Genomic DNA, 27,956 nt, shown 5'->3' with positions numbered 1-27,956 from the left:
ATGGGGAGGAAGCTGGACCTCTCCAAGCTCACCGATGAAGAGGCCAAGCACGTATGGGAAGTCGTTCAACGGGACTTTGATCTGCGGAAAAAAGAAGAGGAACGGCTGGAGTGAGTATCTGCTGTCTGGTCCACGAGGTTGGGTGCAAGCAAGCCGTAGCGGCGGATCTCCGTATGACCTGTTGCATCTGGGTTGTAGGAATAAAGCAAGGCATTGTGAAGGAACAGCCAGGACCTGGCTGTTAAAAATCAAGCCAGGTGGTTAATAGACTACGTTATCAGCGGAGAGGTGACGCGTTCAGGCTGCAAAGGTGCAAACTGGCACCGTGCCATCGGCGGCGACGCAGATCGGTGTCACTACGGCAATCTATGGGGACAAATATCTGGCCCCCGCTCAGGAAATGCCTTTGTGGGGCTTGACGCTGGCGTGGCTCTTGTGGGGAGACCTTATCTTAGGGCAAATGATGGGATTTGGCTCCCTTGCTTTTGTTTCATGTGCTGGTTCTCATGCATTTAGGACAGTAGGGGGATTCAGTGGGTCCTGGGAGTCCACAGACTCCTGAAGGACCCTGGAAAAATAGCTGAGGGGAGTAGTAAACCTATTGTAGTAGCCTTAAATATGCTATACAGGGGGCTGTGCTGTTCTGGGAAAGTTTTAAGGGGCCACAGATTGGGAAAAGATTGAAATCACTGGAGCGGCAAATGGGTGTATAGGGCATTTGACAAAAGTGCTGTTTAAAAAATGTTCAGTCAGATTAGATTACATTTTGAGCACGAGAAGTTGTGGGTTTTTAGGCCTTGTTAGTTACCTACATCAGGAATTGAACTTAATTTCTTAGCTTTATTTCAAGAAGCTGCAGTGTCCCTGTTCAGGGGCTGGCCACATTCTCATTGTTATCCCAACGGGCTGGCCCATGCTCCCAGGCTGGGGCTGGGCAGTGCTGCACCCCTGCTGAGCCCTGGTACCCTCCTAGCTCCAAATGCTGTGAGCCAGGGCTGGTGCTGGTGTGGCACAGTGATGCTCTGGGGACTGGGAGCATTGAAAGGGAAAGATGAGGGGTAAGAGTCATCCTCCTTCCTTCTTCTTTTGGGATATCTGCATCCGGGCTGGGGAAACATCCCCTAAAAGCTTGCCCGTCATGGGATTCCATGCAAGACTGCATGGGACCCTCTCTGTTTATACCATCAGCCATGAGAAGCTCTCAGTCACGTATTTTTGATTAATTTTTTGCCTAAGAAAACCCAGCCTGTGTGGGAGGCAGAGATAATTCAGTATCATCATCTACTGCCTTCCTCTGCTGGTAGCTCTGAAGTGCAAGATGGAGATCAGACAAGGGTGTTTAAAGAAATTATCACCCTGGAAAGGGTAAATGTCTCCCTTGTGATGGATCTGAGCTCTGCCTGGAGGAAGGAGGTGGGGACCTACGTTGCTGTGCCCTTGCAGCAAAGAAGTGGGCGAGGTGAATTCCTTACCTACTCGACCTTGGTGCCAGACTGGCTTATCTGGGTTGGACTGGCTTATCTGGGTCCACTGGGATGCCCAGGAGGCTCCCAAATTGAGTACCCTGGTATGGGAGGTGTGAGAGGGTGCACAAGGCCTCAGGATGCTTCTACCCAGCTGCTGTCTCCCCTAAGCAGCTTTCCCTCTGTCCAAGTAGTGACAGCTTTTTTTTTTCTAAACTTGTCATTTAATCCTGCCCTGCAGAGGACTGGTGTTAACCCAGCGGTGACCAGCACTGCCCAAGTCTCTAGGGTAGAGCATGTCACCTGCTCCAAGGCTTGGTTGCCTCTCTTCACAGGCTCAGCCACAGCTGATGGAGTCCATCCATCTGATATTTCTGTAATACCTGGCAGAGACCAGACCACCACTCTGGGCAAGCCCACCATGCTCCTGCATGCTGGACACGGAGCTACGTGTGCGTTTTCTGCCTGTAACAAGCTGGGACATGATGTGAGGTTATGGGAGACCCTGCAGCCATTCACCCTGCTCCCTGTGCTCTGACCATCCTCACTTCTTTTTATTCATTTGCTTTTCTATTCACTGGGCTTGTCTCAACCTGCAAGCCTTGAAGAAATGTTCCCCACCCGCTTGGTGGTGGTCTTCCCTTTCTGCTTCTTCTCTGTGTTTTCTTTTTGGCAGAAGTTATTCACCCACAATGGACAAAGGCTTCAGCTTGCCGGAAACTGCACAACCATGCCAGGGTAATGCTTTGCCTGAGAAATTAAATAACGGCCACTTTGTGGGGGCTCTCCTTGCCTCTTTCCATAAACATCCCTGCCAGCAGCCCCCTGTTTTTAGGACAGCTCTCCTGGAGCTCAGCTGGACCTACCCTGCTGCAGTTTGGCATCCCACCGCTGCTGATTTATCCTGCTGTGAGCAGAGTGGGGAAAGGGCTGGCTTGCGCTCCTGCCAGCAAGAGGAGACGAGGCGTGCGGTTCCTATGGGTTTTAAACCGGTTTGGCTGAGACTTGCCCTTCCTTCGGCAGGTCTCGTGGGCTCGGGAGGTGAAGGGATCCAACCGGTCTCTGGGAACCAGAAAAAGCAGTCCAGTGAAAGATGCGATCCTGCTGGAAACAGCCTGAGCATGGGGTGGAAAAGGAGCACTGAGCCTACCCCAAGGGTTTTCTGTTTGGGGGTTTGTTTTTAGTAGCCACATATAAAATTACTGATGGACATTTGCACTAGGTCATTCAAAACACTGCTAGGATGGTGAATAGCTGAATATAAAAACTAGGTGCCCAGTTCAGTCCTTATACTGATTTTCACAAGTCCCAGATCCTCGGTCAATGCGAGTTGGTATCGCTGCAGTTTAACAGCAAGCACAGCCTGACGTGCTGGCAGCGAGCTGGTGATAAGTCTCCCCTGGAAAAAAACGAGAGCTGATCCCTAATGTGCAAACTGATTTGGTTAAACAGAGATCTTGATTTACATTCACGTTGTTCCCACCACCAGCAACATTGCTGCTCCTGTGGACGTCCCGGCACCGCGCTGCCACACCAGCAAGGCTCCTGCTGTGGTCACCCTGGCGTCAGCCTGTCTCTCCCATGGCTGGGGGGCACTGGGAGCATCACCATTGTGGTCCATGCTGTGCTCCTGAAGCAGCCTCCAGACCTGATTGCTTGAGTTTTTTGGCCCAGGCTGACCTGGTCTGGAAAAATGCAGCTTCCTAACCCTGCCTAGATAGAAAACAACCTTCTAGGACCTTCCCTATAAGTCAAACATTGCCTCTCAGCCATAGCCCCAAAAGCAAACATATCTGAGGTAGTGTGCGGCACAGGGAACAAACAGAAAGCCTTTAGGTAGTGCAGTGGGCCCCCTCCAGCTTGGCAGGCATTTTAGCTGGCCCTGGCTGTCGCTGGGGGTTCAGCCTTGCACAGGCACCTTCTTGCATGAGGACCTGCTCTACAGCTGGGTCTGGATAGCGAAGAAACCCTGTAGTGATGGAGTGCAAGGAGAAAGTGGTCTTGGAAAGCGCTCGTGTTGGCCGGGCTTTCGTGGGACCATCATGAGCATCTCTTCCAGTTGGGGTCCTCTGAACAGCCAGGACCTCGTTGCACATCACTTCTGCCCTTGATAAATGTCTCTGCTGAATTTAACACTGAAGGACTAGATCAAAACCCCTTTTAATTCCTTTTTAATCTCAGATTGCTTTTTTGTTTGGTTTTGGGCTTTGTGTTTTGTTTTGGTTTTTTTTTTAACTAAGAATTCCAGAACACTTTTAATTCCCAGCTGGAATTCAGGCTCAGAGATCATGTTGGGTTGGGATGCAGCCAGAGACTTCAAGAAGAGCCACTCTCCTGAGGTTACTGGGATTTATGATCCAATAACCTGTGGAGCAAATGGAACAGGTTTTGGCACCACCAAATTAATCTTAAATTTAACAGCAGTAGATCCTAATGTGTAGTAACCTGCCCTGAATCTGGAGCCCATTTCTTAGTTCATCTTATTTAATTCCTGACATGTTATTTATTAGATCTGCCCTACAGCAGTTTCCACAAGCTGCGAGATTCGGGATGTTCCCTGGAAAATCATTTCTGAAATGATCGAAGCGTGATGGGGTTTGCCACGTGAGACTTCACAGTGAAATGCTAACAAAAACAAGTCCCTGTGTTTTGGGATGTTTTTTCTGCAGGGAGCTGAAATGCAAGATCGACCAGGAGAGCAGCAAGAGAGAGTTCATGACAAATCAGTCCCACCTCAACGAAACCCACTGTGTCCACTGCCTCCAGCCCTTCAAGTTCCTGCTGAACAGCAAGCGGCAGTGCCTGGACTGCAGTTTCTATATCTGCAAGAACTGCAGCCGCTACAACAAGAAGGAGCAAGGCTGGGTCTGCGATCCCTGTCGTCTCTCCAGGTACCGCTCCTGCGATGGAGGGTGAGGGGGCAAGGCGAGCCTCGGGGCTGAGGCTCAAGAAGGAGTCACCCAAACTCAGCATCCCTTTATGCTGGTTAGAAACCAGTTATGGTGGTCAGAAAACAGGCTGTGTTTTTGTTAGGAGATGGTTTCTGGACGAGGGTCTGGTCACCGTGAGCGTGGCTGGGCTGGCTCACCTGTGTGTGCATCTTCTCTTTGGGCAGGATCGTGAAGATCGGTTCCCTGGAGTGGTACCATGAACACATGCGATCCCGTTTCAAGAGGTTTGGAAGCGTCAAAGTCCTGCAGTCCCTCTACGGCAGGCTGCAGCCGGGGCAGGGGCTGAGCTCCACATTTCTCGGTGAGGAGGAACACTAGGGTTTCTTCTGCCCTGCTGCACGCAGGGGCTGAGCAGGCATTGGGATGCACCAAGGGAGGAACATCGGCGTTGGTGCCGCTCTGAGTGCCGTGTGGTCTCGAGACCGTGCAAAGAATTGTGGGGAGGAAGCAGAGGTTCAGAGTGGTGCATTCTTACTGGGAGTAGCACAGTAGATGTTCTTGGTGGATATTTTTTTCCCCTCTGTTAAGGTTTCAGGTGTTACCACAGACTTGAGAATATCTTGTTCTTAATTTTAAAAGTATCATGTCCTGCAGTTTGTGAGTATGTAAGAGTTTCAGCTCTTGTTTTTCTTTCTTTTAGCTCTTTTCGTCACAGGGGAGAGCTTGTGAAATTAAGCCAAGCTTAACCTGCAGGTCTAAAACATCCAGCTGGCTGGATAAAGCTAGCACTCCTTTTTTCCCATGACCTGATGATTTTTACAGCCAATCATCTGATGATGCTCTGGAACTGACAAAACTGTATCAAAATTTAGTGAGTTACCCATCACCTATCACCATAGCTATCTTCTTCAGAGCTTTATAGATCTCCAGTATTTTTGCGATTGGTCCGATACTGCATAAACGCATGCTGAAATCTGCTGTTAATATGATATTATTCACTGAGTAGCTGTTAGTTGCCATCCATACAACTGCTGCATTGCTTTGTCTATTGCCTTTGAAAACCGATGTGGATTTTATTCCCATATTGAGGAGCCACAGAAAAGTTTGCACAAATACCATAGACATGAGCTGATTCAACTGGCCCAATAGTTACTTTATCGAGATCACTCATGGCAGAAAGATCAGAAAGAGCATGGAGGCCAGTGGCATTGAATATAAAATTAACAGACTGAGAGACAATTCATGCAGCTTTCAGTCTGAAAATGCATCGGACCACACAGAAAGGACAATCTGAGAGAACACCAAACCAAATGTGAGGATGACAGTGATTTAGACTGCTTTAAACTGAGATTCTGATGTCTTTTTCAAAAAGAGATGGTTTTGTTGTTATTTCTTCATCAACACTAGTGAATTGGCCTGACCCTCGAACAAGCAAGAATCTCCTTGTGGGACGTATCTCTGGTGGCAGGAGGCACGGCAGAAGGACATGAGACCACTGCATTTTGCATGGCCATCTGCTGTTGGCTGTGCCTTCCCCTGCTGCCCTCCCAGGCATGTTGCATCAGGACTGTGGAAGTGGTGGCAATAAGCTCTTTGACTTTTAAAAGTCAAGTCCTGTTTCCAAGCGCCTGTTTTTTTCTCTCTAAAGAGCCTTTTTGATGATTGTGCCTTGTGATGGCTAGAGAATGACATCTCCAGTTAACCATAGCTCTGAGGTTTGTTCTCTGCGAGGTACCTGGAGAAAATGTGTTTGTTTGTTTTTTCCCCACCATTTTTCTTTTCATTTAGGTCTTCATGACAGAGTTTACAGCCTGCCAGACATTAACAGTAAGTAAAAAAAGAGAATTGCAGCGTGCGGCTTGCAGTTCAAGAGACGTTTCCAATGTCTTTTTCTTTTCACACCCTATGGCTATGGGCAGTCCAGCACAGTTTGGTGTGGCTGGAGCAGGGAGGACATCTATATGGACACTCCAGCACAGTTTGGTGTGGCTGGAGCAAGGAGGACATCTCTATGGGCACTCCAGCACAGTTTGGTGTGGCTGGACCACAATGGACATCTCTCCACAGTGGGTGGACGTGGTCTGTAATGCTCATCTCTTGCACTGTCGTACACCTGGGGTCTCCACAGATAGACTCAGATACAACAGGGCTTTTAATTACATGCCAAACTTGAAGCTTGCAGGTACTCATCATCTCAGCGCACCTATGTTATACGCTTAAAGCTGGCCATATTCTTAAGGAACCCACTGAATTTGGGACATCAGGTTGCCTTCCTTAGGAGCCCTTGCAGGAAGGATTCGCTGTGCCTTGCCATTTGTTACAGGAAAGAGCGTTTTGCCTTCCTTGACTTTGGACTTGGTCTGGCATTTGTGCTGTTCCAAATGTACCGCTGGGCTTGGCAGTGACCTGGGTGCAGAGATGGGGACCCAGAAAGGAATGGGTCACTGATAAGTAGTGGAGCTGTCTGATGGGAACCAGGAATAGGAGAAGCAAAGCCACGTTGGGCTGAGCTGTAGTGCTTTCAAACACTGGAGTCACCTGAGTGGACCTCAGGGTGCTCTCTGTGGTGCAGATGTCCTTCATCTTCCTACAGGTGCCCCATCTGCAGATTCCTGCAGATGCCCCATCTTCCATGGGGCTACCTTAAGATGTTCCTGTCCCTTTCCCATCCTTTGTCTCCTTCCCTTTACTTGTGCAACCTACTGGCCATGGTGTAATATGCAAAAAAAAAATAAAAAAGAAAAAAAATTGGGAGGTATTTCTAATCTGGACCTTTTCACCCCATATAAGAAGCATGGCCTCACCTACAGATGCATTGGTGTGACCACCACGGTGGGGACTTGCCTACCCCAGGAATGCGGTGCCGGAGCTGCCCATACACAGTATGCCGTTGTCTCCCCTCCAGGTGAATGCCAGCTTCTCACCAGTGGTGGCACTGGGGACGACAGTGATGATGAAGACGATGTCCTTCATGGAGCTGAAGCAGAGTGCTACAGCAGAGTAAGAGTTTCATTCCAGGGCTCCTTCTGCCTTGCTCTGTGCCCTCAGCTGCTGCTGACCTGCCTTGGGTGGTGGTGGGGATGGTGATGGTGGTGGCTTTCAGTGCCATGTTCAAAACGGGGCCTTTCTCTGTGTGTTCCTTCTGAGATGAGCGCCTCTCCCAGTTTGCATAGAAACAACCAAGTCAGACAAATCACAAATACTTGCCCTCTGGAAAAAAGACCCACTCTTGACACTCAGGAGGTCCCTAATTAATATAAAAGTCCCAGCTCCTACCCATATAATGAGAACCTACCTGTTTTTTTACTAGAAGGAGTACTCTGCCTGGTAGAACAGCAAAGAACAGGTGGGTTCATGATCAAGTTGTCTCCTGGGTTTTTCTGGGACTATGTGTATGGATTGAAATGCAGACTAAGAAGCCTGATGGGAAGTGTATTTATCCCTGCAGGATGTGTGAAATCTGCTGGTGTGTTTGAAATGCTGGTACGGTTACATACACAGTTATATACACACTATCTCAGCCTGTGACTACAGATATGTGCTGCATTTCACACACTGGATACTTCATTTTGATCTGCTTCTGAAGTCTTAGAGGTTTGTCCAAGCTGCTCCTGCCCCAAGGCAGCTGGTGACCTCCCAAATATCTGGGGAGATCTGCCCAAAGCATCCTTTTTCTGAAGACATGGAGATGTTTCAGGACTCGAAAGCATCTCCTGGATCTTTCTCTGAGCTCTAACCTGGCTCAGCTTTCCTGTAGTGCCTTTATAAACCAGGACAGAGCTTCTCACTGTCTGCTTGTGGCCACAGTCCTGATCCAGAGACCGTGGAAATCAGGAACTCACTTTTCCTTGACTCCAGCATAAGCTGCCCTATACACCTGGCTTCCTGCAAGTAGGACGTCGGATCCAAATTTTCTCTGCAAAAAGCAGGAGCCTTGCTTTGGGCTATGCAAACTCAGGCAAACGAAGGAGACAAGGGCCCTTCCTTCCCCTTTCTTCAAGGTCAACTGTGTTTTATGGTGAATTTTCCTTTCTTGCACTTCCTATGCTGACTAAGAAGCGCAAGACAAAGCGCCTGCTGTCTGTCCATCCCTTTGATTTTGAACTGGACTCGGAGTACTCTGCTTACTCTCGCCGCCAGTCTATGCAGCTCTCTCCAGAAGCCAGCAGCCCAGATGCTTTCCAGGTACTGGGACAGTGCTGGGGGGTTGCTTTCCTCTCTTCTTCCTCCTTGCTACCTCTGCTACCTCCTCCTTCAGCTGGTTCTGAAAGGCGATGGTGCTGACCCTTGCTTCCCATAGCCCTACTTGCTATCTCCTCTCCCATCCCAAGTCCTTTGCCTCAGGCTGAGTCAGGAGTAGGACATCTGACTGGAGCAAGGATGAGTGGTAAGATGAGATAGCAAGAGGCTCTCTGCAGACAACACTTTCCTTGTGTTGTCCCAAGGCTATGGGATGCCCTAGTTTCCAGCGAGCTTTTGGAGGTTCAGTACTCAAGGGACGAAATGAAACCAGACTCCCATCATCCCATTGTTTTGGGGCTGGTTTTGCCATGTGGTGGCACTGGGGATGTAGTAGGCTGGTAGCTTCATGAGACACGCTACCCTTTTGAGATTGAGAAGATGGATCCTGCAGACCCAGCGTGACTGCAGGGATGGCACCTGATGGGCATCCCCATCAGTTAGAGAGGAGAACAAAAACTGCATGAACACTGGTTATTTCTATATAGGAGGCTATATGTGTCTTAGCCTCAGGAGCTCCTGACCAGGAGCAGGACCCACAGGCAGCTCTAGCACCAGCGACTGCAGTGAGCTGCGCCCTGTGATCACAGCAAGGGCTTGGGGTCAGCCATCCCCAGCTTCCAGCTGTGGGGAGCAATGCAGACAGGGATGCTATGGATGGTGGCAAAAGGTCTTCCAGCCTGAGATGCTTCAGATGAAGTTTTTTGGCTGCTCCTGTTTGCCTTTCCTGTTGAAATGTCAATTTTAAAACATTAAGTAGCTCCTCCTTCCTTCTAATAATACTGTGATACTTTTAAACTCTGCTCCTGGGTACAAGTAGGATGTGTAACAAGGCTTTAAAAAAAATTCACATAATTCCCTGTAAATTGATAAGAATTTGGGGTAAACAAATAGATTCATCCTTTTTTTTATCTAAGCCTATCCTTATGCAGCAGAATTCAACTTGAGCCTAGGGAGGGCTTGGCCTCTGTCAAGATCATCCGAATTGGATTTACTGGTTTCAGATTATTTGAGGGGCAGAAGGTGGCTATTGTTTGAATGAGTGAAACAGCATGGAGTTTTAAGAGACTGGAGCTTTTTTGCAGCCTAGCCGAAGGGACTCTGCTCAGTTCTCATGAAAATTCACAGTGCCCTCTGGCAGTGACGAGCAGTATTGCTCCGGGTTCATCAGCAAGAGCAGTCAGGCTTTAAAATGGATTATTAGGAATTGGCATTATAAAAGGTCGGTCCATACATGTATTGGAGCTGTTAGCAAAGGTCGGAAGAGGCAAGGAGTCCTCAAGGCAGCTGCTCAGCATCTACCCTCATCTCTCAAGTCCTTCCCAGATTTCCCCAACTCGGCCAAAGATCCCTCCCCAAAGGAGTCCAGGATTGAAGAGGCAGATCTGGTGTTCCACCACGTCTTGCAGGAACAGGGACTGGGTGTGAGCCCTCCGGAGCAGCACTTCAGCACAGAGGTTCATCTCACTGTCAGTTCGCGGAGGAGGAGCCTGGAAAGAAACGTAAAACCTGGTAGGTGTCTCTGGACAGGATCCTCTTGTATCTTGGGGGAAAAGTGCCTGCAAGAGTTGGACCAAAATGAAAATGTCTTTGATTTTTTGGAACAACCTCAAAGCCACTAAAAGACTAGAGTGTCAAGACAAAATATCCATCTGCAAAAGTGATTTTTTTTCGTGAGAGAATTGGCTGAATTTATTTCATAGAATCATAGAATCATTTTGGTTGGAAAGGACCTTTAAGATCATAGAGCCCAACCGTTAACACTACCAAGTCCACCACTAAATCATGTCCCTAAGCACCACATCTACTTGTCTTTTAAATCCCTCCAGGGATGGTGACTCCACCACTTCCCTGGGCAGCCTGTTTTACAATGCTTGATAACCCTTTTGGTGAAGAAATTTTTCCTCATATCCAATCTAAACCTCTCCTGGTGCAACTTGAGGCCGTTTCTTCTTGTCCTATCCTTCGTCACCTGGGAGAAGAGACCAACACCCACCTCACTACAGCCTCCTTTCAGGTAGTTGTAGAGAGTGATAAGGTGTCCCCTGAGCCTTCTTTTCTCTAGACTAAACAACCCCAGTTCCCTCAGCTGCTCCTCATCACACTTCTGCTCTATTTGGTTGTAATGGGCTGGTTTTGTCCCCAAAAATTAATTTCTCAAAGTCAGAAGGGTTATTCTTAAGGTGTCTAGCCCTTTTACATCTGGAGGTCTTGTCCAGAGTAAGAACTAGGTACAATCAAATGACACTACTAGAAGCCAGACTAGAAACAACGGGATGTGTTTTCTCCTGCAGGCAGCGACAGATGAACTGAACTCCTTGCCAAAGGATGTTGTAGGTGCAGAAATTTTAGCGTTTTAAGGCGACTTGAACTGGACAAGAACTGGAGGCGAGCACTGGGGGGTTGCTAAGGAGCATCCTTGTAGCTGAGCAGGGTGCACCAGCAGGCTCTGTGGGATCTGGGGTTTTGTGAGTCTGTAAATACCCTAGCAAATGACGGTGCAGAATTTGCCTTTTACTGCTCTTGTTTTTCCTGCTGTGATAGCAGATCCGAGAGGGCTCGGTACTGGCTTGTGCACACGCAGCTGTAGAATATAGATATCCTTCTGGGTCTCCAACCGCTCGGTTGAATTTTCAAGTCCTTGATTTTCAGGGCACTAAGAAACACTGGATAAACCTTACTATGCACTGTTTAAATTCCCACTTTGAGCCCCTCTGGAGTGACACAGCAGCAGGGCCCTCTGGCTTGTTAATTCCATTTTCTCTCATTGTTTTTGTCTCATTTGAAATTCTCCTTTAAGAAGGAGAAATTCCACTCTTTTAAAAGCTCTGTCCTAGACTGGTACCTCTCTAGCCTGAGAGAAACATCTTCCAGCACCTGAACAATGCATGAAGGGCAGTGTCTAGGCCTGTGCTCCAACAAAATTGGGAAGAGAATAGCAGTTTTTGGTGAGTGACCTGGCTCTTTGGGGCATGAGAGAGCAAGGATGGTGCTCCTTGTGCCCACTACTATCCCAGGAGCACTGTGTGGGACCATGCTGTGTGGCCACAGCAGATGGAGCTGCAGCCTGGCCCAGCATAGCCATCCTTAACCTTGGTCTCTCTTGCAGAAGCATCTCCTGCCGAAGGATAGAAAGTGTGATTTGGAGAAGTGCTTCATTATTTGCTTGTCTAAAGGATGGGGCCGATGTACAGGAAGTAACTCAGGGCGTGAATCTCTTGTACCTTTGCGCTGAAGCTTTCTCTCCCCAAAGGCAGCCCCTGGAATGAGCAGCGCCGATCCCGGTACTCTGCAGATATGGACACTTCTGATGAAGACATGAAGGGAGCCCAGTTCCCTGCCTCCCCACTCCATCATGCAAAACGCCGGAACAGAGCCTCCTCCCAGGAGAATGTCAGCCACTCTGGGAATCAGGTACCAAACAGCTGTTGAATCTCTTGTGAGAGCAAATCTGTGGCCAAGGCTCTCTTGCCATAAACCGTGCTTGTTATCTGCAAAGTGCAGGATGGTTCAGGGGAGAAGAGAAGCAGTGGTGGCAAACCAAGGTAGTCTCCCAGCCAGGATGCCCAGGGGCAGTTTGGTGCCCATGCGTCCCATGTGCAGGTCCAAGAGGGAGCAGAGTGGATCCCAGATTTCTGTACACTCAAGATCCCTCTCTCCTCCTCTTCAGTTCAGGAACTGAAGGAGCTGGGAGCACAGCCACTTTGCATTGCCAGGGCAATACAGTGAGCCTGTGAGATGACCTAGGAGCTGGCTCTTCTAGGTGTCATGTCATGGTTACGTGGCACTAGCAAGATGAATGCCCAGCCCATGTCCTGCCCTCTGTGCTGTGAGGGACCTGCCAAGATGGTCACGAAAGGTATGTTTAAGGCTCCTTCATTCATTAAGGTGAGGGAGAACAGACTTTTCTCTGCCCCGTTAGGATGATGCAGAAGTACTTTGGAACTCTGTGCTCCCTCTCCCAGGCTCTCCTCCCAGTCCTTACACTTTTACACACGTGGCAAAGAAAAAGTCAGGCACTGGTGCTTCACTCTGCCGCAGCCTACCTTCGTTACTGTTAATTTTCCAGCCTGTCCTTATTAATCTGCGAATTACTTGTGGTGTTCTGTGTCCCAAAAAAGGCTTCTTCAATTGAACACGCCTGTGCTTTACAATCAGACAGAGGTTTGGAGAGGGATATTTACTAAGCATCAGGATCCTTTTCTTCCTTTGCAGCGTGTAGTGTTCCTGCCCTGGTAGGACTGGGTCGGGACGACCTGTCACATATCTCTCCTGAACGATGATAATAGGGGGAACAGTCTAGAGAAGGGTGTCAAAAAGGCTGCACGTTTGTGTTTTAATTGTCAATCAATCAAGGACCTGCAGTTCCTGATGCCACCTTTACGAGTGGTGGGTGGTGAGAATGGGAAAGCATCCCTCAGACCTCTTGAGCAGCAAAATGCAGGGTGGAGTTTGGCTACAGATACCTGGGGAGAGACAGCTGCCAGTCCTTGCTCACACCTGGTAATTTTGCACATCCTGGACCCCTCTCTGGGTAATCGGTGGGGGGATCTGTAACCACAGCCGTCCCTCAGCACCACACTTTATGTGCCTGTGTAGGGAAACCTTTTATTTGCCTTTTACCTCCCTCAGCACATGCCTTTCCTTTTTCAGTCAGCAGTAAATGGAATAACCCTGGAGTGGGTGTCCTTAATGAGGCCACGGTACGTTAGGCATGAGATGTGCACCGTGCTTTGCAGTGGGGAAATGAGGCCAAATTCCTACCTACACTTCAGATGACTTCCTTCATCAGCTGGGCAAGCTCTCGCTTCAGGGCAGTCCTGCATGCTCTGTGGTTTGCTCCGTCACACCAGTACGAAGGCTGCTGTGGAGCCTTGTCACTCTAATGGTTATAAGACATCTTCTCACTCCCAATTTAACTCCATTTGCTCTTATGCCAACATCGTTCATTAGCTTAAATAGCTCTTCATCCTTCCTGCCCTTTGTGCTGCTGATGTGTTTACAGCTAGCAACCATCCTCCCACCGAGCCTTCTCCTCGCCCAGCAGGAAGAGACACAGCTGTGTACTGGACCATTAACTTCAGAATGATGCACACGTGCATTGCTGTCGCTGTTGGCCACAGAGAGGCCGGGTACAAGCCCGAAGGAGAGAGAAGGCAAGAACATCCAGGTTTCAGTGCTAGCCGGCTCTGCTGTGTTGGCAGCACTGGAAGAGGTTCAGAAGAGGCTGGTGTCCATCCTCTAGTCCTGAGGTTGGAGGAGATGGAGGGGCTGAGGCTGGAAGGAGGGCAGAGGCAGGCCAGGAGGGATCTGGGACAGCAAGCAGCAGACTGTATTCTCCTGAGCAGCGAAGGAGTGGCTCTTGAGCTGTTTACAGGCACTTCCAGGGTATGTCACGTAGCCATCATCAGGGCTTCTGGGTATCCCAGCCCCTGATGGGACATCCCAGGGGACAGCAAGGATGGCTGAGTACAACTGGTCACCTTGGCACTGCTCTTTTCAGATGTTGTGCCCTTTGGTGATTCAAGATGTTGGCCTGTGGGGCGTAGGGTCCAGAAGCATGTTTGTTAACCCCCGTTAACCCTGTATTGAATCCCATAGCCTGGCTTCAAAAGCACTGTTTTCCTGGTCGACACCTTGTTGGCATCTGAAGGTTTCAAGATGTGGAGAGCTCAGTTCTTTGCTCTGTGTCGCTTTGACCCCACAGATGAAAACCCTCTTTCCTAAAACTGCCTTAGGTATAAGTTCATCAAAATGTGTCTGATTTTTAATTGCTTTTGCTTTTGCTTTCATTCTGGAGAGGATACACTTTCAGTCCTGAACACAAGGAACAACTTTTCCAGTAACAAAAGCAGAGCTGTTCCCTAGCCCTCTGACTCCAGGAGCTCAAGGTGCTAGAACAAAATAAAAAAAAAAAAAACAGCCCACTATTAAAAAAGCTCTTAAACCTGAGGAGACATGAAAAGAAGCCCTGAATTGGTAACTGTACAGGTCTTTGACTTTAGGTCTTTAGAAGCCAGGTAGGAACAGGACCAAGCTGCAAGGAATAGCACCAGTTTACCAAGTTTTTCCCCAAAAGCTGTTCTGCTGTACCTCAAGGGAGCTCAGCGGTTCTGGATTGCTGAAGCTTTGATGCCACCTGGCTCCTCTTCTTTACGTAAAGCTTTTGTTAGAGATATTGAGAGACTGGAGGCAGCACCTCTGCTAGAGTAACCTGTCTTCCCTCCCCAGCAGTGAGTGATAATTTGCCCTAACTGATGTCCTCCTTATGGGCTGTGGTTTAAGTTTCTTCGCTTTAAATGCTTTAATACAGAGCAGCATTTGCCAGCCTTTGTTGTGAGAGAGCAGTGCAGGGTGGTCCAGTCCCTGATGGGGATGCACCCTAATGGGGTGACTGCCATGCGTTAAAACCAGCCTTGCTTGGGAAGGAGAATGAAAGCAAGCTCTTCAGCTCCTATCTTGTAGCCCATCAACAGCAGACCACTCCCAGCCTCTGCCTTACAGAGACAGGGTAGTGCCAGTGCTCAGTTCATCACCATCTCTTCCTCTGAAGCTGATGGCCCATCACAGACTTCTCATTGTCACAGAGAGCAATGCAAGAGTCAGGCCTTAAACAGTACCGAGAAACCACTTGGGGATGGATTGGATTGCTTCCTGCCTGTGGGTTTAATGCTGCTTAAAGATGCATTCAGTTCGGGATGGTAATTACAGCGCTCTGCTCTCCAGAGCGTTAGGTTTTCATATTCATCTTCACCTTCCCTTAAGCAGATGCAATCTTTCCAAGCTGTTGTGAGGATCTAATTAATCAAACACTAGCAAGCACAAAAACTAAGTGAGAGGACGGAAATGTTATAAAAACAAAACCAAGCTCTCGCATCTCTTTGTTAGTGCATTCACTTTCTGCATTTGCTGCTCATTCCCCATTGAATGGGAGGCAGCCACTCAGAACAGGAGTGATGTGGGAGGTCATCTTTTATCTATATAAAATGGGCAATATTTCTCATCATTTCTGTTTTATTTGTTTGGATCAAAGGAGAAAGACTTTTTTTTTAAAGAAAGCAAAACTTCAATTTCTAAAGGGGGGAAAAAGCTTCCTTTTATGTTTTCAGTGATTTAACCATGAAAATTTGTCTTGGCTCTTGAGCATAGAAAGCAACTTCTCTTTGCTTTTTAGGATCTGCTCTGCTCTTCTCGCTCCTTTTTTCATTTGGAAGAGAGAGGGAGAAAGGAGGGGCAAACATCTTCGGAAATCAATGCATGGAGAATTCAGACAATTTCAAAGTGCGTTACAGAAAGCTTTCCAGTTTAGTTTTTCTATCCGAAATTTTTCACGGGAAATTCTTACCTTCTTCCCCCTTCCTTTCCCACGCTGTGTTGGCAGGGGGCTGATGGGGTAGCAACTGCTTGAAAAACGTGTTAGTAGGAAGTGAAAACTGGTGTCGACTTGAGTTTAGGGCAAGGTAGATGGCTTTGTTACAGCCTGATGCTTTTGTCTGGACAAGGGACACGACAGGGGCCGGTGATGTGGTTTTACCTTCACTGCAACAAAGCTACCAGTGCTTTGGTGGGAATTGCGATGTGCTGGGTACTCAGCATCGCTTTGAGTTCTCCAGATTTGAGAAGAGGCTGTGCACCTCCTGGGGCTCGTCGGGGTATCCAGGGTGGTGGTGTCTTGCTGCTTGCTTTCTTCTGCTGGTTGCCCTGCTTTCTCACTATCCTGGCAGTGGTGGTCGGTCTGTTCTCTACTCCTTTTCTTTCTCTCTCTCTCTCCCCTTTCCTCTAGATTCATGAGCTCAACAAACGCATGTCTGCGATCGAACGCATGCTGAACCGCTTGGAGGAAAAAATCCTGGTGCGCTCTGATGAGGTAACCGGGCAAATCGGGGCACTGTCTATGCAGGGAGAGAGCGTGGGCTGTGCTGGTCCCTCCCCCTGGTCGTTGGAGGGGTTGTATTGCAGGGAGGAAGCCAGGTAGACAAAATGACTCAGGTCATTAGATTTTAATCCTCTGTTTTGGCCTTGGAGGCTCTTCTCTAGTTTAAGGTGATGGAGTGCTTTAGAAAACATTGCATGGCAGGACAGAAACAGAAGCAGGTTTACCCTGGGCGTATGGGCCCTCATGCAAGCTACTGCCTTCCTTGCCCCTCTGCACGAGGAAAATTGGGTTTCAATTTAGTACTCTATGAAAGGCTAATTTCAGGTGTACTGTTAAGTGGGTGTCAGTACATTTGCAGAGCTGTGACAGCTCATTTGAAATCATGGGAGAATCAATTAGTACATATGGGGAAGTGACCTGGTTATTGTGAATATGAGATCTGAGTCAAGAAGGATTTCTGTATCCCTTCTGAGCTGCCCTTGTCTTACCATGCCATCAAGCTTGGAAGAAAACAGCTGAATTAAGTTAAATTAAGTTAAATCTGTGAATACTTAGGTCACTTAACATTGATTTTGGTTTTCTAATTTTAGACTATGTACTCTTCTCTTCCTTTGTGTGAGCCATGAGCTCACATCACTATGAGCTGCTCTGGTGGCTGATGGCTCAGTATAATGGACACTGATAATTCCAGAGAAGTACCCTAGGCGTAGGTGAAACAATGCAATTTCTTCTTTTTTTCTAAAATTTGTAATGGGGATGGCCATGTCTGTAATCATTCAGTGTTTCTGTCAGTAAATCTGACCAAGGGAGTAGGAGATGCACCCGTTTGCAGGTTCCCATGCTTTATTCCCATGTCTAGGGCAGATCAGAGTAGAGGCAGTGGGTCTAAACTGCTGCGGGACAGGTTGAGGTTAACTATTAAGCAAAGCTTTCTAACAGAAAGGATAGCAGAGACAGGGAATACGTTGCCTGGGAGAAAGATTGCCTGCTGTGGATGCCGTTGTTCAAGGTCGTTAAGAACAGCCTAGACAAAAACCCATCAGGTATGACACAGAGAATTGTATTTCTGTCTTAATGCAAGGGGCAGTGAGTTCAGTAACTTCTGGAGATCCCCTCCAGTGCCTGGGAGTTTAACAGGATTCTTCTCCAGGTAACATGGATTGCACCTAATAACAGGGCTGGGTGGAAATATGCCATCCGTCCTATAGGAAAATTTGCTGCATATTTTCTTATCGCAAATAAGATTACCTGGAGGCTCCAAAAGCTACCTCGGGGAGGGATAGTTCATGTGGCTGCTTCACTTGACATGGTGGACCATGTCTTTATGTTGCTGTGATCTCTACCCTCAGAGCTACCAGCCATGCTGTGGTTGCTAATGAAAATGTGGTGATTTTTGGCCCCAAATCCCCCACGCACATCTTTTTAAGGAAGGGAAAAAGATAATTTCCCACAGGGAAAAATAAGTAAGTTCTGTGTGTGGGGAAAACGGATGGGAGGCTCTTTAGATCAAGGGTTTGTATTCTTCAGTGTTCCTTGCTGAGCTCTGCTGCTCCCCTGCATGGTCTGGCCTTCCCTTGTGAAAATGGGTGCAGAGAGGGGGCTCAAAGTCCCCTTTGCAAAGTCCATCTGTGGTCACACTCCTCAAGCTCCTCTGCTGGCCAGTCTTGGTGAGTGTGGGTGGACCTGGGCATGCCCCATTGTCCACCACAGGAGACTCTTACACAACTCCCTTCTGCTCCTTCAGTCTCCAGCTTCAGAGTCCCAACTTGATCGTGATGCTGAGGAGGAGGAGTTGAAGAGGAAGCTGGAGGAGTTAGCCAGCAACATCAGCGATAAAGAAGTATCTTCTGAAGAAGAGGAACGTGAAGAAAAGAAGAGAGTGAAGAAACCAGAGATGAGTTCCTCCAGCGATAATGTGGCCAGAGATGCTCAAAAGGTAATTATGTGTCCTCCCACCCATACTGTTCTGGGTTCCATCTGCGGTTCCTTCTGCTCTTGGCAGCTTATGGCTTACACCATGATAATATGTCCCTTGTTCTGTTTCACACCTCCACTTTGGTGCCTCTCAGAGCTGTCTGGCTCAGCTACCTGCTTAAACAGGGTGCTGAGGGATAGGGAAATCCCAGGTTGTTGGAACTGGACCTTCCTCTTTGTAGGTTCTCCCAGTATCGTCCAAGAGTCCAAAGTAAAGTCTCTTAGAGGTCTTGCAGGCTACTGCCCATCATAGAAAGGTACGCAACCTCCACATCTATTTAGAAGAGTTGTCTCAGGATCTGGATGTCATTAGAGATTAAAGTCCTGGGGTTGGGAGAAGAGCTTGGTGATGATTTAGTACTGGCAGCATTTGTTGGGCACCTGCGACAGCTTGAAGTATCTCTTCCAGACCTGTCAGTGCTCCTGAGTCCCAAAAATCCCTGTTCCCACTTTCATGCGGCTAGGCCAGCATCTCCTGCACTTACAGCACTGTGCTGGCTCCTGTTCCCTACTCAGTGGTGGGTGATCCATGGGGACATGGGTCAGGGAGACGAGGAGGGATCACAGTGTCTACACAGCCCTGTTCCCATCACCCCAGGGGTCCCTCACCCCCATGGCCCACTGCAGCTCTGATTTATCGCCCTGCCTGCTGGGTGCATTTCAGAGATCGGCTTTTCCCCCATGTATCCCCACAGCGGGGCTGAAGAGGCGCTCACTTGTGTGCAGCCTTGCAGGGGAGAATCGCTTCCCTGGCAGGAGAGCGAGAGCAGACAGAGGTGCTGGACCGCTTTCCCCTCGCCTTGCCTGGCAGGTGGTGGGGCTGGGTGGCAGCATCAGGGACTAGCAACCGATGACTGCTCAGGTGACTCAGAAAGAAAGGGACATCTTGTGTGTCCCCAGTTGTGCGGAGCCTCCTGAGATGGTCCATTAGCACAAAATGGAGAGGTCAGCGTTCCTTGTTGGGTCTCTAATGGCTTATTTGTTCATGCCCTCCCTTCTGCCTCGGCAGTGGATGGGGTACACATGCATTTGCTCTGACACATCCATTGCTGGCGACCGCAGCGAAGGAAGCAAGCAGGGGCTGCGCTGCCCCTCTCCTCTCCTGCAAAGCTCCTTTCATCCGAGGTTATGGAGACTTTCATGGTGCCACGAGGCCTCTCTTTAACGTGCTTTTGTTCCTCAGCCTCACAAGGCAAATCCTGGCTGCTGCTGGGCTTGGAGAGTGTAGGTGCATGTACAGACATGGTGCATTTAGTGAGTCTGTCTCAGGTATGAGTCTCTGCATGGCTCTACATGAAATCTCAAGAGTAGAGCAAGCGACTGTTCCCAGGATGGCTTTTGTCACAGCTTTGGGTAATGTTTGCTGTGCTCTTACTGACACTGTATCAGTGGTGCGCTGCATCCTTCCCAAAACCCTCCTTCACTGCCTCCCTGTACCTGACAGCTGCTTTTAGCTGAATGCTGCAGCCAGACTTAGCTAGCACTCATTGGTTGAACGATGTGCATCATCTTAGTAGCCATTTCCAGTTAATCAGAGCACCAGAGGATAAATGGTAACTCACCAACCCAAGGTAACTTAATTCCTGTGTGAGCTGCTGATCTGCAGCAGAAAGAGGATCAAACCCTGACCTGTGCTGAAGAACAAGGAGATGTTAGTGGGGTACCAGTGTAAGCTTCTTGATTGTCATAAAATGAAGCCTGGATTCTCCAGATTTGCTGCTTTCTTTGACCAAAACCCAGCTATGAAGCAGGGAGGATACAGGCACGGTTGTTGCCTCTCAGTGGGGTCATGCGGGCAGGTAACACAGGAGCTATATGACAGCTCCTAAGCAAAGAGAGACCCAGCTGGGCTGCAACAGCTCAAGCAGAACCAAATCTGAGAAGTGAAGCAAAATTTATCTTTTTGCGTTGAGGCAACACCCAAAGTGTCAAATACCTTTGTGCAGTATTGAGTTAGAAATGCCTGCAGTGATGTAGATGGACAAACCTTGGTCAAAGGCTATGTCAGCATTGTTTTTTTTAACAGCAACTTTCTTATACCACATCCAGGCTTGGTTTTTTCATGATTCTGAGTTTGTTTTTATGTGAGTCTCCTCTCCAGTCAGGAGGAGGTCTTCTAACCGGGGAGCACCGCGATGAAAGCACATGGTCCTAATGGAAAATGTGAAAAAACTCTGGTCTACCATGAAGGCACCATAAAATGCTAAAAATATCAGCTGGACTGAGCGAGCTGGTTCTCTGCAGGGCGGCTTGCCTGGAAATACGTGCAGTTGTAAACACAACTGTTTGTTGCCAGTGCATATATCACCTCCATCTCCTTGGTTTCTAGGGTATTATCAGTTGCAGAGAGATGATGAGTTTCTTCAGTCTATTTTTACACGTGCTTAGTGCCTTATCAAGCAAAAAGCAGCACTTACGAACGTTATTGCCATCAGTGCTCCTTGGGGTGGGAAGAGGGGGTATTAGTCCCAAGTTCTGGCAGTGTGGGAATACAATAATTTTATGGGTTGGGTTGGTTTTTTTTTTTGCCACAAACTTAAGGAGTTATTTGCATCTGTGCTCAGGTCTGCTGAAGTGTAAAGCAATATGCTGCAATTAGAGCTTAACTGCTGAGTAACTGGGTGGCCTTTGGGTAGCCAGGTGCTGCCATTGTCAGACAGCTCTGGTGGTACTGCTTCCAGTGAGCAACACATCCCTGGATAACCTCTTTTCCAAGGCTTTTGAGATGACTTCTTTTGTCACAGCCATCCTTTAGAAAGCATGGGCTGAGATCAAAGCTCTGCTTTAGCCATGCGTCCGTCTCCGGTGGAGAGCCCTTCAGGAACAGCATAAGCGCTTTAATTATCGCTTCTTCATCTTTCTCCAGCTCCTGAAGGTCTGATGCCCCTTTCACGCCTGACTCGCGCTGTTTTGCACACCGCGTTAAAATAACATCCTTATTTTTTTCCACCCTCCGCTTTGGCTGTGCCGGGTGTTCGCAGAGGTCGTCAACTCAGGCTTTGAGCGAAATCACGGCCAAAGCACTGAGAGTCATAAACGCCATGGAGAAAGCGATGTGTGAGTCATTGCATGGAGAGAGCCAGTGCAGTGGTGGCTGTGCCCTCCCCGTGGGGCAACTTCCCAGCCTGGGAGATGGGAAAGAGGTGGCCGACGCGTAGCGTGAGCTTGAAGAAAATGTAAGGTTCACGAGAGCTTTCTGCAAGCAGGGAGGGCATGGCAGGGTGGGAATACAGAGGGTTCACCCCAAATTTCTTGTTAGTGGGTAGGTCAGCATTAAAAGGATGGCCATCACAGAGGGATTAAAGAGTCTGGTCTTGTCTGATGGTGGCCAGGACTGTCTTATGAGGGAGATGGCACAACAGCAAGTGCAGATGCTTTGTCTTGTGGCTTAGGATCATAGAATGGTTTGGGTTAGAAGGGACCTTAAAGGTCATCTAGGTCCAACCCCCCTGCCATGGGCAGGGACACCTTTCCACTAGACCAGGTTGCTCCAAGCCCCATCCAGCCTGGCCTCGAACACTGCCAGGGAGGGGGCATCCACAGCTTCTCTGGGCAACCTGTGTCAGTGTCTCACCACCCTCACAGGAAAGAATTTCTTCCTAATATCTAACCTAAATCTCCCCTCTTCTAGTTTAAAACCATTACCCCTCATCCTGTCACTCCATGCCCTTGTAAAAAGTCCCTCTCCAGCTTCCCTGTAGCCCCTTCAGGTACTGGAAGGCTGCTAGAAGGTCTCCCTGGAGCCTTCTCTTCTCCAGGCTGAACAACCCTAACACTCTCAGCTTCCCTTGCCTTGGTCCCTGGTTCCCCCCATGTGAGTGCCAGGAAGAGGACAAGCACAGTCGCCAGCTTGCTGTAGTGTGGCTTTACTGGACTTCAGCAGTCCTGTGCTCCAGCTGCAGCCAAAGTGTTTGTCCCACTTGGCTTTGGTCCGTCCCTAGCACTGCATTTCATCAAGGCTTTCACAAACAAGGAGAGCACGACCTATCTGTTCGCTGAGGCCGACTTGTGCCTGGGGCCAATGGGCTTGTGCAGGTGATAAGTTTAGATCTAGAGCATCATCCCCTGCGAGGTTTGTGTGACTGTGTGAAGCACTGACAATTTTTTTAGCCACTGTAAGCCCATATGAATCGATTCCCCGCAGGAAATGGATTGCATCTGCAGTGCCATTTACCGAGCTGCAAAGAAACAGCTCAAAGGTGGGGTGAAGAGTCTCATCTCCATCTGGATGGTTGGGTTCTGCTGTCAGAAACATCCTGCGGTGGGGAGCGGGGCTTCATAACACTCTCTGTGGTTTGTCTCTCATCGGGGAAAGCCTATACATAAAGCAGGGAGATGCTGGGAGCAGAGTGTGCTCAGAAACTGCACTGCCCGGCTGCTTTCTGGCCAAATGACCCCAAGAGGGGTGACTGCATGAAGGGTTTGAAGTTCCCCCTCTCCCAGGAGAGGGGATGGGGCTGGAAAGAACATGAACTTTGGGCTTAGTGCTGCTGCCGTCAGCGGTAGACGATGGCCCCGGGAGCTGCGTGCTCATCCTGCCGTTCCCTCACGGGCCCCGTCTGAGTCACAGCTGGCTCCCCGCTCTCCGAGGGATGCCACCCATCTCAGAGGGCACCAGGAGAGTTTGATAGCCCAACAACGACTTGTGTCCCTGTGACTCACAGGTTGAGCGGCTTCACGGATAGCACCCGAAAAAAATTTACAATCGGTTACAGCCCCGGGGTTTGCACTGGGATCAGCGGGACCTGTGGGACGTGGGGCAGGTTGCTGTGATTTGGGTGGATGGTCAGTACTTCAGTGCATGTGGGGGATTCATGCCAGGCAGTTTTGCACAATAGCCAGCCCAGGAAAAGCAGAGAGGGCTGGAGGAGCAGGAGCTGCATTAGCAGTATCAAGATTTTGGGATCAGACAGCAAAACAGTGGCCATAACTCATCTGATCATCTTATGTGATTGCATACAGAGACATTAATGTCTCCTAAATTGCCTTGCTTGGACTTGCATCCTTGTAGTAGCCCAGGAGGAGACAAGTGACAGCAAAACCAGTGATTTTATCAAGCCAGGTCCTTTTACCCTTCTTATCTAGACAGCAAAGTTAACACGTTGCTTCCCATAGCCACAGTGTCAGCACTCCCCGGTTCAACCCACCACTGCACTGGGCTCTGTTCCCATGCATGTTTGTGGGGCTCTTGGCCAGGATCATTCCTGCGTGTCCAGAGCAGTCCCTGGGCACAGCTGCCTTTTGCAGGGGTCAGGTTGGTTAACTGCCCAGGGCCAAACTCCCACATTCTGACCCTACTCCCACGCAACCCAGGCACCCTTAAAAAAGACTGGGTGGATTTGGAGAGTCAGTCTGTCTCCTTCCCAGCTTGCTGCCACCGCGGGACATGGCAGCCTGTGCTTGCTTGCAGGTACCTGCCTCCCCTCTGAACACACAGCATGAAGGTGCTGATGCTACTCAAGTAGGTCACCGAGTTTTGGTCCTTCCTGTGTTCCCATTGAGCCTTTTACCACTTCACCCCGCTGGTAATTGTTCTCAAAAAGCCTGGGGAAGGGAGGAAATGAGCTGAAAAGCTCTGCCAGAGCTGACCGGTACTGTCTGTGCTGCAAGGCAAGGCAGCAGACGTGAAATAGCAGCAGGAGCTATTGTGTCTGGGGCTGCAGTCACACCAGGAGAGGAGGGCTCCAGGGAGGTTAATTCTGCAATGTGTAGTACTTTTTCTTGTATTTCAGGTGTACCTGACTGCTGGGAAGACCTACCGGTTTGAGAAGACCCTGAAGGAGCTTGAGGAAGGGGTTCAGCATAGCGGCATGACCGACTCGGAGCTGTCGGAGCTGGAGGACAAAGTGGCCTCGGCAGCCGCTCAGGTGCAGCAGGCAGAGAGCGAGGTGAGGGCTTGGCTCGGAGAGCTGCTTTGCCCAGACCTCTGGCCAGTGATGGCAAACAAAGCTGCTTATGGAACCTCTGGCCACCATCTGTACGGGTTGTTTTTTTTTTCTTCCTCTAAAGATATCGGACATCGAAATTCGAATTGCGGCTCTGTCCGCTGCAGGGCTGACAGTGAAGTCGGTGGAAAAGGCGAGGAAGCAGGTGAGCATGGAGGATGGTGGGTATGAGAGGTCCCAGCCCCGAGATGTACGTGCTCCGCCAGGTCGTTGCTGCCACCGCCGGGTGCTGTGGAGGGCTGCCTGGCCTGCGGAGCTGTGCCCAGCTCCCTCTCTGCTGCCTGGCACTCTGCCCCAAGGCTCCCAGAGTGGACGTCTCGCTGAGGATGGGGGGTCAATGATGATTCCTCACATTTGGTATTTGGGGTGCTCTTCCCGGGGCTGCAGGAAGGGCACGCAGGGCTGTCGCATGCATCGCAGCCTGGACTCAACTCCTGTGTTCCCACACACCCATTTTCACCATTGCAGCCCATCAGGCAGAGTTGCTGCTGTGGCAGTGCGCTGCCTCTTTTGCTCTCCTTAGGATCGGTCCAGGCTAAACAAAGGCTACAGGGCTACAAAGATGCTCAGAGGACTGGAGCATCTCTCTTATGAGGAGAGGCTGAGGGAGCTGCGTCTGTTTAGCCTGGAAAAGAAAAGACTGAGAGAGGATCTTATCAATGCTTACAAATACTTCAGGGGCGGGTGTCAAGAGGATGGGGCCAGACTCTTCTTAGTGGTGCCCAGTGACAGGACAAGGGGCAACAGGCACAAACTGAAACATGGGAAGTTCCATCTCAATATGAATAAAAACTTCTTCACTTTGAGGGTGCCAGAGCACTGGAACAGGCTGCCCAGGGAGGGTGTGGAATCTCCTTCTCTGGAGATATTAAAAACCTGCCTGAACATGACCCTGTGCAACGTGCGCTGGTGAACCTGCTTTGGCAGGGGGTTGGACTGGATGATCTCCAGATGTCCCTTCCAACCCCAACCAGTCTGTGATTCTGTGACCCTGTAAACAAAAGAGGTAAAAATGCAAAGAAAGGCAGACCGAGCTGTCTGCCTCCTCTGCTCCCCAGGAGAAACCTCAGCCCTTCCTCTGCCCACAGGCTGCCTGCCTCCCGGTCTCTCCCGGTCCCACCAGCAGCAGTCCAGGGGAGTCTTCGGATGATGTTAAAGTGAGTATGTGTTTAACCTATGATGGCTAGTGCAGCGTCCCAGTATGCATGTGGCACGGCATTAAGCCTGGGGACAACCAGGATCTCCAAGAAGCTGCTTGCAAAATGGTGGCCTCGGCAGGGACCTCTGTCCTCCCATCCCCTTCCCCACGGCAGGCTGCTCCCCTTCTCTTGCAGGAGATGCCCGGACTGCAAGGCTTCAGGAGGAAGTTCAACAGTCCCCTCGAAATCACTGGTAAGGACCACGGCTCTGACCGCTGGAGATGGGGACCTGGGGGTGGATGGGCTGGGCTTTGGGGGAGATGCTCAGTCCTCTCTCTCTGCTCCTAGTTGTGTGTCTGCAACAGAGGTCCCCTTCCCTGTGCTCGTGGCCTCCTGTTAGGACAACCGCAGGGGAAACCTCTTCTGTGGTGGGTAACTTAGAAAGGAGGAGGCAGCTGGCAGAACCGAGGGCAGTGATGGGAGAGTGGAGGTCAGGCTCAGCTGGCTTAATCCTCCAAGAACCAGGACTTTCTCTGCAGCCTGGGCTCCTGCCACTCCGAAGTCCAGAGAGGCATCTGCGTTACTTCATCTGTGGCATCCCACTAGGTGTTAGACCTCAAAGCCTTGCCTAAGCCTGTCATCTCTCCTGATAGCAATTTCTTCCTCGCTTGGTCATCTTGGGGGAGGTATCCTTGACCCTGTTGCCCACTTGCCTTGGCCACTGGTCTCTGGTGGCGTTCAAGAGGCCTGTCACAGCCAGCTTGGGAGTGCTTCAAAGTAGACAGTGACATGAAACTTGGCACAGCAGCTTGTGTGGCAGGGGGCAATCACTGGAAACTTTTCATCCTGACCGATATCAGCGAGACCTGTTAGGAGATGACTTTTCTATTTCTCTTATCTTGCCTCATAAGCTTAAAGGCAGAAAGAGTGCCTCTCCTTCCACTTAATGGAAGATGAAGGGAGGGAAGGGGGGGAAAGGTCTTTTAATGCAGAGAAGGAATCACATTTCCTCTGTGCACACAGACAATTAACAGTCCCCTTTCCCATGCTGAGGCTGGGAGGTGGAAAGGTCCCTTCTCCTCACGCTGAGGAGAAGTCATCTGCTCTCCTTCCTGCAAAGGGCAGGCAGATAAAGGCAGCCCAGGGGACCCGTCAGCCCCGCGAGGAGATAGAGGGATGTGCAATCGGGATGGATGTCTTGAGGCCAGCCTAATACCCTCTGACTAGGCTGGGTGATGGGGCGACGCCGTCTCCTGACCACCCTCCCCACAGGTCAATGACTTGCAGAGTTGGGCCTGCAAATGTGCAGGTGGCAGAGGTTGGTGGCAGAGAAAGGGAGATGACTTAGTAGGTCAAGAGAGTGTCATAGGTTTGGGGGGGTGAGAGCTCCTCGAGGGCTGGGCTTTTGCCCTACCATGGAGGTTTCCAGAGCAGAGGTCTTGGCAGTTGACTACTGTCAGGCTGACCCAGCTTGCATGGTGCTTTGGAAACCTGAGTAGCAGCAGCTTTTGCCTCCCTGTTGTCAAAGGGGCTTCCCATCACCTTCCCAGAGAAGGAAGTGCAATGATGCATCCAAAACCTGAGCAAGATGAGGACAGTAAAACCCACATGGCTTGGTAGGTAACTGAAACCTCTAGTGAGGTGGATGAGGAGCTGCTGCACATCTCTCTTCTTTCACTGCAGGTCTTGATGACTCCTTCGACCGCAACTCCATTTACCGTGGCTCCCTGACGCAGAGAAACCCCAACGGGAAGAACAGGAGAGTGGAGCGGCTCTTTGCGGTATGAACCCAGCGGCCCAGGAGGGTTGCTGGTCTGGGCTCTGCCTGGGCCCTGCCTCCCTGGGCTTGCACAGAGGGACCTGTCCCTCCCCGTACTCTCCTTGAGTTGGCAGAGCCCCAGGCTCTCAGTGTTGGTCTCACCACGCTGGCTGGTGAGGGCAGGCACACCTGGACTTCATCCCCTGAGGTCTGGGGTGTAATAAGCCCCAGGGCAGGGGGACCAAACAAGATGTATATCTTTGAATTCCTGCTGCCTGCATGGTCCATGGGATGGGACATGTCCTCGGGGCAGCTGGAGGGGACAGGGAGCGTGCTGGCCTCATCGAGCGGGGTGGCTCAGGGTGGCATGGGCACTGTGGTGAGCTGAGGTTTCTCCCTCTGGTGCCTTGCAGAAGCCTGTGATGACCCACCTGTCCTGAGGAGAGAAGGACCCTCCTGTCACTGCATTTCACTGACGATACAAGACCTCAGCACAAAGCCTCGCCGCCTTTCCCCCAACGCTTGCTCTTCCTTCTTCTGCTCCCATCTCTCCCTGAAACCCCGGTCAGGAGGGAAGTCGGAGGCTGTGGGCAGGGGGTCTTGCTGGGAGCTGCCAGAGAGAGGAGTGAGGCACTGGGGTGTGGACACATGGCCAGGGGCTCTTATGGAA

General features: G+C 50.0%; 1 protein-coding gene across 1 annotated transcript; it reads left to right on the top strand.

Moving 5' to 3' along the window:
• MLPH (melanophilin) lies at positions 1-27,773 on the top strand. The gene is given in 17 exon segments (XM_068407763.1): positions 1-110; positions 4,133-4,354; positions 4,579-4,715; positions 6,143-6,181; positions 7,260-7,354; positions 8,411-8,539; positions 9,910-10,105; positions 11,847-12,007; positions 16,377-16,460; positions 18,214-18,405; positions 21,425-21,619; positions 24,176-24,331; positions 24,453-24,533; positions 25,447-25,545; positions 25,723-25,780; positions 27,211-27,308; positions 27,700-27,773. Coding segments are annotated over 17 exon segments (2,079 nt in total). The 3' UTR covers positions 27,727-27,773.
• Positions 27,774-27,956: the final 183 nt, after the last annotated feature.

Source organism: Nyctibius grandis, chromosome 9 (genome assembly GCF_013368605.1).
Source record: "Nyctibius grandis isolate bNycGra1 chromosome 9, bNycGra1.pri, whole genome shotgun sequence".
Lineage (NCBI taxonomy): Eukaryota > Metazoa > Chordata > Aves > Nyctibiiformes > Nyctibiidae > Nyctibius > Nyctibius grandis.
This window is presented reverse-complemented; position numbering and strand designations above follow the sequence as displayed.